The sequence below is a fragment of the Rousettus aegyptiacus genome, unplaced genomic scaffold (assembly GCF_014176215.1).
Source record: "Rousettus aegyptiacus isolate mRouAeg1 unplaced genomic scaffold, mRouAeg1.p scaffold_m13_p_5, whole genome shotgun sequence".
Lineage (NCBI taxonomy): Eukaryota > Metazoa > Chordata > Mammalia > Chiroptera > Pteropodidae > Rousettus > Rousettus aegyptiacus.
This window is the reverse complement of record NW_023416308.1, coordinates 79,542,820-79,553,138: the sequence shown is the minus strand read 5'-3', so window position 1 is coordinate 79,553,138 and position 10,319 is coordinate 79,542,820. Positions and strand designations below refer to the sequence as shown.

The 10,319-nt window shown below is 39.9% G+C and overlaps 1 protein-coding gene across 1 annotated transcript; it reads left to right on the top strand.

Moving 5' to 3' along the window:
* The first annotated feature begins 6,498 nt into the window (after positions 1–6,498).
* On the top strand, positions 6,499–7,557 carry LOC107507957 (olfactory receptor 56A4). Its single transcript, XM_016139420.2, has one exon. The coding sequence runs from the start codon at positions 6,583–6,585 to the stop codon at positions 7,522–7,524; it is 942 nt and encodes a 313-aa protein (XP_015994906.2). The 5' UTR covers positions 6,499–6,582; the 3' UTR covers positions 7,525–7,557.
* Positions 7,558–10,319: the final 2,762 nt, after the last annotated feature.

The following is a 10,319-nucleotide window of genomic DNA, read 5'->3' as shown; positions in this document are numbered from 1 at the left end:
TATTTAGTTCCAGGGGGATCTTCCACAACAGTTAAGTAGAACAATCGCAAAATCAAAACAAAAGTAAACACTAGAAATATTTTCACTAAGCTCTTCTGGCATTCCCACACAAGACCATCATAATACACTTTCCTTCATTTCTCATAATTTGTACACCCCATGAGAAGGCATTGCTGAGATTTCCTCCTACATGGAGATTCTCTTCATTCACATGTCAGAAGCTGATGTTCGTACTTTAACAACGGTGTGGCATTTGCGAAAACCAAGCAGGATGTGGTGGTAAGAGAATGAACTAGGAGTCCTATAATCCAAGTTTAAACTCAGGCCGTGGACCTGACTGGACGATTTACCTTAGAATTTCACTCAGACCTCTTTGAGTTTCAGTACTATTGCCCATAAAACGCTATAAAGCAATATTAATTAGGCACTATGAACAGAAAAAAAAAAAAACTAGTGAAAATCTTTACATCTTTATGATAATTACAGAAAAGGTGCTCTAGAACTAAGAGCTCTATTAGCAGAACTATGAGAAATAGGAAAAATCAGTACAAATCTATAAAATACTCTAGTAAGAAGTAAATAAAATCACACTGCATACAAAAATTAATCGAAGATATATCAAAACTCTAAATATAAGAGATAAAGCTATAAAACTCTTAGGAAAAACCATAGGGGTAAATCTTCATGACCTTGAATTAAGCAACGGATTTTTAGTTATAACAAAATGATACGAAGAAAAGGATAACCTATTACAAAAGACTGGCATATACACCGATGAATACCAAACTGGATTTATACAAAAGAATATAGAAAATAAGGGGGGGATGAATATTCAAAAGACTAATGGCTGAATTATATGCAGATTTAAGAAGCTTAATTAATCACGAGCAAAATAATTTTTTAAAATCTGTGCATATTTACTAACAATCTAAAACTCTAAAGAAAAGAAGTTGTAATAGAGCCAGAGAGGTGATGCATTAACTACAAAGGAAGAGCAATTTAACTTACAGTATATTCTCAACCGTGACTGTTAATAGATATCAGAAAGCCGTGGAGACACACACATACACACATACTTATATTTATATATTTATATAACATATATTGTACATATATAATATATGTGACATTATTATATGCAGCATATACAGCAGGTCCTCAGTGTCATTTCATTCAACATTGTTTCATTATAATGTTGTGTAAGTATCGCACGCTAACTAATCGTGCGACTGGAGCTCCATGTTTCATTATAATGTTGATGAGGAAAAAACTGATTTTGGGTGGGGGCCACTGTGTGTGCGGAGTTTGCAAGGTCGACGTAGGGGCTGGAGAAGATTTAGTGCGTGGAGGGAAAGGCATCACATTCCATCTACATATCTGCCCTGCAGTTGTGGGTAGGGCAGTGTAAGGCCTAGAACCATCCTCCACATGCTCTCCTCTCTCCAGGATTCTTGTGTTCAAAGCCCCAAAGATCCTACATGTAGCCTGAATCTCCCTAGTGCTAAGAAGCATCTAGAGACCTTCACAGGAGAGGCCATTCTTCAGGTCCTACTGTGCATCAGTTCAGAGTGGAGGCTGTGCTGGTGACAATCACACTGTTTTCACAAGGAATTGATGCCAAGTGTTGTTCTGGGGAAGGTGAGTGTTGTTAACAGTTGCATATTCTACAACCATACTTAGGAAACAGTTTAGACAAAATACAGCCATGGAGTTAAATCTTGGACGTGAGATCATGCGCGTAAACGGGGCCTCTCTCAGTGATGGGTCCCGAGCACCGATGCTTCCACTGCTTGAGAAGGGCTCACAGGGGGAAGTGCTCACTGCCCCCCTCAGTTGTCCGTGGTCCATGTTCCCTAAGGTCCAATGTCTTCTTGTGCTGAGGATGTTGTTCTGTCACCACCTTCCACAGAGTTTCAGTGCTGAGGATACTTCATTCAGTTCTTCCCCACAGGCGTAGCCATAGCAATTTTTCCTGAGAAGATTTTCATCGCTTGGTTTCCTTACTCGTCTTTTCCCAGAGTTTCTTTTTCTTTACTTACACTCCTCTAGAGCCTTTGATCTCTTTTCCCTCACTCTATTCATTATGCTGAAGTAAGCCTTCTATAATATATTCTCCTGGGAAATAGCATAGGGCCTCAGGGACCAAGTGCTTAACATGGGCACTGACTCCTGTGAGCAATGAGGAGAGAAGGGGCAAAGTGGAGCCAGGGCGCATAAAACCAGCCTCCGGAGGCCTTGGAGGGGCCAGTGTAGGGGCTTTTTCCAACAGCCAGGAACAGCAGCAGTGCAGCCTTCTGAAGTTGGTGAGTCTCAAGTAGGAGCAAGGAAAATTATGAGGAAGGAGGTAACGAGGAGTGGAGGGGAGTTTGGGGGCCTGGTATGTACATAGCTGGACCTCTTTCCACGGGTCCCGTGTAGATGCTGAAGCTGCTAAGATACATACATCCTGGTACGAGAGCGAGTGTCATGGATTAATCTAAAGCTATTACTTCATTCAGAGCTGAGGCTGAGACTTTCTGTGGCCATACTAGGTTAGTGGATTCCAAACTTCTGGAGGCTCAAAAGCTCCTACCTGTGTCATGGCTAGAATGTCGAGGCTCTGTGCCTGACTGGGTCAGACTCTTCCTTTCTGCACTAGTGTAGATTCACCCAGGAACCAAGGTGGTCAATCCTTTTCCAGGCAATCATAGCTGAGCTCGGATCTTCTGTTGTAATTTGGTTCATTCGAGACTTGTCTGACCTTTCTAGACTGTCAATATCTCATGGTCGGAGACCATGCTTTGTTCATTAGTGCTTAGAACAAGGAACCACTGTGACCGACCATTGTAAATATTTGTAAATACAAATCAATGCAATTGAAGTATTAAACATCAAAACAATGCCCCAGATGGCCAACAATCCCTCATTTCTCAGATCAGGAGGCCTCAGTTTCACTGAGGGGAATCCAGAGAGGAGAAGAGTGGTCCCAGTTATTAAGGAATTTAAAAGGGGCTGTAAAACAGAACTGAATGTATTTTACCACCCGGGAGAATATATCAATATTATAGGAGGTCTGACAAGGATATTTCTTTCCTTATCAGCTAAAGGATCCCCAGTAACCTTCTTGACCCTAGTCTCTCTTCGCCCCCTTGGCCTTTCTTACACTAAGTCCTGTAGTCTTTCCATCTCTTAAATGTGTCCTTTCTTCTCTATGTGCATGGCCTTTGTTCATATCATAATCAATTCTCCTTTGGATTATTCAGGACTCTCAAAAAGGGTCCCTGCATTCTGTGTGAGTCTCCTTTGTCCCATGTGTAGCCCATTACTTCCCTGTTTCAAATCTCGTGTGGTTGCTTACAGTGTGCACAATAACGCCTGCAAACAGGTGGACCTCACATGCCTGCTTATGCACTTGGATTCCTTTGATCATTGTCTCCTGGCACTCGGCTCTCCTACCTTCTTTCCACAGAGAACTTAGGGTCTACCAGCTCCTAACATCTCATCTCTAATCATACTGAACAGGTCCGTTTGGTCTTACCATTGCCAACAAGGATAGCCCTCCTTCTCCCACTGGTGACTTGTTATTTATTTTTTGTACCCTTCTCTGTTGCTCTCAGCTTGTCATGTCTCTGGGTTTGATAGAACTTCAGGAAATGATAGCCCTTTTCCCTCTCCACAACAATGCCTGAAGTTAGATATCATTTATCTACTTCATAAATGAGACCACTAGGTGTCATAGAGCTAAACAGATGTTAGTGTAATTGAGTATGAAAGCCAGACTTGGAATTTGTCGGTCAGAGGCTAACTTTTCAACCAAAGCACATACTTCATTCATATGTACTTTTTTGTCTTTCCCAGTATTTGTAAGACCATCTTTTTTAGAGAAACAATTCAGAATCCAGAACCTGAGGTTATTATAAAGGAGGGTATGTTTTCAGAAAAGGTGGGCATATTTTTGATCCTTTTTATTTCTCTGACTGACATTGAGAGTAATTTTTCTAATCACATGTGAAAATGCAGGGCAGAGATGATACTACTTATCTCTACCCCAGTTTTAATCTCTAAATTCTTGGTTTCTTAAAGTCTTACAATGGGCAGAGAGTTGTGTGTGTCATGTAATCTATGTTTGGAAAGTCTGAGATATTTAAAATGAAATGAAAGTCGTTGGATCAAATTAAACCTTAAGCATCCTCTCCAGCAGCTAGAGTAGGATATCTTCTCAAACATACTTTAACTCTCGGCCTGTTGTGGGTAGTTGGTTAGGTGAGGAGGATCAGTAATCCTAACTGTACTGATTATATGGCTCCTGGGCTCCCTCTCTCATCCTGCTATTACTCCCTGGCCTTTTTCTGCTACTTTGCTGTGGCAGCCATTACTGTTATCCTTCTCAGTACTTGGCCACTCTGCTCTTTGTTTAGCAGTGAGATAAATAAGATGGTACTCAACAAAAGAAACGCTTGGAATCAAAGCAGAGGAGTTTATAGAACCTAGATTCCATGTGCTAGGACAATGGAATTACGACCACAAAGAATTATAGTTTTGCTTACCAGGTAAGTGAATTCCTTTATAAGTTTATGTGCCTAAAACCCACTCACCAGCTAGCTTCTATTCCACCTCTGATGAACCTCAACTATTTTGAATACTTTTCCAAGAAACACCTAGTTCCAGACCTCGCAGATATCTCTTGTGTGAGAGTTATATTGTCTTCAGCATCTTTGACATGTTCCATCTCCACTCGGAATCCTTCATGAAGTTACAAAATTAATTCTAAAGAAAACAGTTTCCCTGGCTCAAGGGGAACAATAAAGAGGGGAATTGGCCTGGGACAAGGAAATGTCCTGGTGGTTACCTGCGCTTCAAACAGAGCCTTCTGTGGGCATCTCGTCTGGGAGCACTTTGTGTGTCAAACATCTCATTTTACAAAGGTGACTTCCCATCCTGAGTGTGGAAAACCGAAGCCTTGGGAGATTTATAGGATAAATTAGATTTGGGAGAATGGCATGGATAAAAAAAAAAACTGTAATTTGGACATTCTAAGCAAGGAACAGCAAGAACCTATTTTCAGGCTGTCATATTTTTAGTAGCAAGCCTGATTCCTATTAAGAGGTGAAGCAAAAGGAGAAAATGTTAAGCTTTCTAAATTGTGAACTACCAGGAAAGTGACGTTATATAGTGCCAAACAAAAAAAAATAACTTTTCTCTCACCTCCAAAAGTACCCATGGACACAGATAATTTCCTCTTACCTCATAATAAATGGTATTTCTCCTCTAGGCAATGCACACATGCTCTGGCGCTGCTATTTGAAGGCAATCCTGCAGCTGGGGGCCCAACAAGGCTGATTATTTATTTATTTATCTATCTATTTATTTATTTATCAATAAAAGATCCAACTTAAAATTTATTTTTCCTGCTTTGTCTGCTTACTAAACTACCTAACACTGGCCTACAGTTTTGCCATATGAATAGTATACCCTTCCCTGCCCCCGCATTATAGACATTTTGTGTGTGTGAGTGGATAGAGGAGTGAAAAGCTAGATTGAAAATATTAATTTATACTATTGAGTTAATTCCCTTCTCTTCTCTCCAGAAGTTAGTCCGTCGACTACTTCCTTTTCTTCCAAATTTTTAATAACCAAAACCACCTGAAAATTTGTATCAGTCTAAGCTTTACAATTTAAGACATGCTAGGTTTCCCTCAGTTATTTTATATGTGAATAACTTTTTACCTTATTTTTTCCTTTAAAATACAACAAATACATCTTTATTTGCAAACTTGAATGTCCTCTTGTGTTCCAGGCATATTATATTTTGAATTATTACTGGAAATCTCTACCTGATATTTTGCAAATATCTCCTGCATAACACTTCAAATATGCATTCATCTTCTCATTCTTAAAACATCCTTTTCTCCCATTCTTCTTTTCAGTTTTACAGTAAATTCTTTCTGTCACCTAAACTTAAAAACACAAAGTGATCTCTAATACCGTGACTTGAGGTTCAAGGCCCTGTTTTACTCATCTTTTTTCAGTTTATTACACATCACCTTGCCTAATAGCAAGCAGTAACTTAAAATGGGGGCAATGGCTGAATAACGAATCTTTGAATACCTTTCTTTACTTATCCCATACATGTAATTCTTGCTGATTTTGATTTTGAACTATCTATACAATCCATTTCTTCCTGTTTATCCTGAAACGTGAAATGTCTCATGATGTAAAGGAGAGATCATTGCCCGAAGAACTGGTAGTTGCTTGGTGCAGTTTCAAAGATACAGGACAATTCAGAGGACCCTACTGAGGACTCGCTGAAAGAAAAGAGCAGAAAGTGGCCTCCAAGGAGGCCCAGGAGCTCTGAGCCCATTGTCTTTGTCAGAGTAAACTGCCCAGGTCTGGGCTGGCTACCTCAGAGCAGGAAAAGAGAGGATCGGTGATGATGATGATGATGATGATGATGATGATGATGATTTTTAAATGTCATTGAGACATTTTAAGGGTTCCAATAGAAACTAGAGTTCTTCTACGTCTGAGAGAATATATACTTTCTATGGTGATAGATTCTGTTCTACATATTAAGGGACTTTTAATTTGTACAGGACACTTTATATGGCCTCACTCAGCAACGACTCCACTGCTCCAGTCTCTGAATTCCTCCTCATCTGCTTTCCTAACTACCAGAGTTGGCAGCACTGGCTGTCCCTGCCCCTCAGCTTCCTTTTCCTTCTGGCCATGGGAGCCAACGCCACCCTCCTGATCACCATCCGGCTGGAGGCCTCTCTGCACGAGCCCATGTACTACCTGCTCAGCCTCCTCTCTCTGCTGGACATGGTGCTCTGCCTCACTGTCATCCCCAAGGTCCTGGCCATCTTCTGGTTTGACCTCAGGGCCATCAGCTTCTCTGCCTGCTTCCTCCAGATGTTCATCATGAATTGCTTTCTTGCCATGGAGTCTTGCACTTTCATGGTCATGGCCTATGACCGCTATGTGGCCATCTGTCATCCATTACGATATCCGTCTATCATCACTGACCAATTTGTGGTTAGGGCTAGTGTATTTATTATGGCCCGCAATGCCCTCTTTTTCATTCCTGTTCCAGTCTTTTCTTCACGACTTAGATACTGTGCAGAGAACATCATCAGGAACTGCATCTGCACTAACCTGTCTGTGTCCAAACTCTCCTGTGATGACATCACCTTCAATCAGCTCTACCAGTTTGTGGCAGCCTGGACCCTCCTGGGCTCTGACCTCATCCTTATTGTACTATCCTACTCCTTTATCCTGAAAGCTGTGCTAAAGATCAAGGCTGAAGGGGCTGCAGCCAAGGCCCTGAGCACGTGTGGTTCCCACTTCATCCTCATCCTCTTCTTCAGCACAGTCCTGCTGGTGCTGGTCATCACTAACCTGGCCAGGAAGAGAATCCCTCCAGATGTCCCCATCCTGCTCAACATCCTGCACCACGTCATCCCCCCAGCTCTGAACCCCATTGTTTATGGCGTGAGAACCAAGGAGATCAAGCAGGGAATCCGGAAGCTACTGAAGAGGTTGTAAGAAGTGAAAAGGAACAGCTCCACTTTTGGAATTGTTAATACAAGTCGGGAATTATTTTTACGTGGGAAAGAGAATTTCACTTTTAATCATGGAATGTGCTCCAATTCTTCTTTTTCTCAACATTTCAGACAACAATGGAAATAGTCCTCTGTAAACCTTTGTTTTCCTTTGCTTCCAAGGAATCTTCCTTTTCCTACATTCTCCGATTACTTAGGAATTTTTCCTGGCTGAATCCTTACCAAGGTCTTGCCAAGCCTTGGTGCTGGATTAGAGTCAGTGTGTTTGGACACTAAAGAAACATGCTTTATACAATATCTTTTTAAAAATCTGACTGTTCTCTGATTTGCTAAGGACATAACATTTGTCCTATCTCCTCCTGTTTCGGCATGGCTTTTGTGTTATGAATTGTTGCTTGGGTGGAATTATAGACATTTACCCCCAGAACTTTGGCTCTTGGGGTCGAATGTTTTACCCTGATCATCCTTGATTCTCTTCTCTGGCACTGGTGCTGGTCATCACTAACCTGGCCAAGAAGAGAATCCCCCCGGATGTCCCCATTCTGCTCAACATCCTGCACCACCTCATCCCCCTAGCTCTGAACCCCACTGTTTATGGTGTGGGAACCAAGGAGATCAAACAGGGAATCCAAAGCTACTGAGGAGGCTGTACGAGGTAAAATAAGTTAGATCTGACCTTGGGAACAGAAATTGATAATGGGAAATAATTTTCGTGATGCATAGAAAATTTAAATAGTTATTGCATGAATAAGTTTGGATTTTTCTTACTCCAATGTTTCAGTTGATTATGAAGATATTCATTTTCATATCTTGGCTCCTGTTTTTCATTGCATAGATTGGAACCTTAGTTTCCTGCATTCAGGAGTTACTTGGAAGTTTCTCCTGGCCTCCTCTACATGAGAGGGACTTGCCAAGTCATAATTACAGGAGCCTAATTAGAGCGATATTATTTTTTAAATAAATAATAAATAGTAGTCCAATCACTCTCAATGTTTCTATTTTCTCAACTGCTTATTACTTAGATATGTATTAGATCTCTTGGTTTTACCTGACACAGGTCAAACTCATTTTGTGACATGAATGGGTCTCTCGGCTTCAGAACTTTGATTCTCATAGTTGAGTGAATTGACACATGACATCTATTGCCTTCTCTAGCCCTGCCAGATCGTGTTAATATATTTATCTAATGTCACTTCTCTGTAGTAGAATTTCCTGTAGTTCTTTCCTTTTATTAATGAATTAAAAAATTTTTTAAAAGTGACTCAGTTGTGTGTGTTTTAAGTAAGAAAGAGAGAGAGAGAGAGAGAGAGAGAGAGAGAGAGAGAGAGAGAGAGAGAGAGAGAGAGTGTTTATTTGTTTTTCAGATGTGCTTTACCAACTTCTAACTTCATCTGATCCTTCCTGACTTTTCCATCAGATTTCAGGCACTATGTATATTCTCCACTCTCTTCTGCTTATCTTAGATGTACTAAAATTGGCTTTCTCATCCTACTTTCACTCCCGTTGTGTCAATCCTTATACTCTGTGCTGATACCATCATAGCTCCCTATAGAATCCAGGCCTTTGAATTAGTAGGTTATTTGAACAATAAGTATGTTTCATTTGGATATTGGCTAGCATTTCCTGGGATTAATTTACATTGGTAACTAAGCCCCTTTTTGGATACTGAGAAGTTCATATATCACTCATTTAAGAATGTCCTCTAATGTAGCTGATCTGTGATGAAGTTAGCCATTCTTAGGGGACTTGTGAAATAACATCATTTCTATAGTCTTTTCTTATATCAAAGTAATAGCTTTGCTCTACTCTCTCTTCTCTGTTTTACAACTCCAAAAACTGATCCTAACCAAAGTACAAAGCTTCTCACTCTTCTATTCACCCATTATTCCAGTTGCTCCTAGCTCATTATTTTCAGTTTGTATCCTCCAGTATTTTTTATTAAAGCTTATGCTCAAGAATCTTCTTCCACATAAAAAACCAACACCTTTGCTTTTATTTGACAAACTATGCCCATTCTAGAAGTCTTAATTTAAACTCTACCTGCTCCACGATATCTTCCTTTAATGACCCCAATGGAATTAATCTCTTATTTTTATTTTTTCCAGCTTCATTGAAATATAATAGACAATTGGATGCTCATGTTTATGCTGTAAAATTCAATGATTTTTCAATTATAGTTGGCATACAATATTAGTTTCAGTTGCACAGCATAGTGATTAGAGATCTATATAACTCTCAAAGTGATCACTCCACTAAATCGGGTTAGTACCCCTTACATATTTTTTAAAACATAGCGAACTATTTTCCTTATGGTATACTTTATATCTCCATGTCTGTTTTATAATTATCCATTTGTACTTAATCCCTTTGCCCTTTTTTTGCCATCCCTCCCCACACCCCCATCTAGCAATCCTCAAAATATTCTCTGCATCTATGAGTTTATTTCCATTTTCTAGTTGTTATTTTGTTCTTTAAATGCTATACGTATGTGAAATCATGATATTTTTCTTTCTCTATCTGACTTATTTCATTCAGCGCAATATTCTCTAGGTCCATCGAACAATCCCTTTTTCTATCCCCTCCTTTTTAGTCTGTGTGTGTCTTTTAATCTGAAGTGCGTCTCTTGAAGGCAGTTGGGGTCTTGTTTTCTTATTTATTCAGCCACTGTATCTTTTGGTTGGAACACTTAATTCTTTTCCATCTGAGGTACTTGTTGATAGGAATGTAATTGTTACCATTCTTTATTCATGTTTTTGATACAGGTTTTTTTCTCTTTAA

What these genes read in the sequence shown, in the direction of transcription:
- LOC107507957 (XM_016139420.2), top strand. Translation starts at nt 6,583, where the DNA reads ATGGCCTCACTCAGCAACGACTCCACTGCTCCAGTCTCTGAATTCCTC.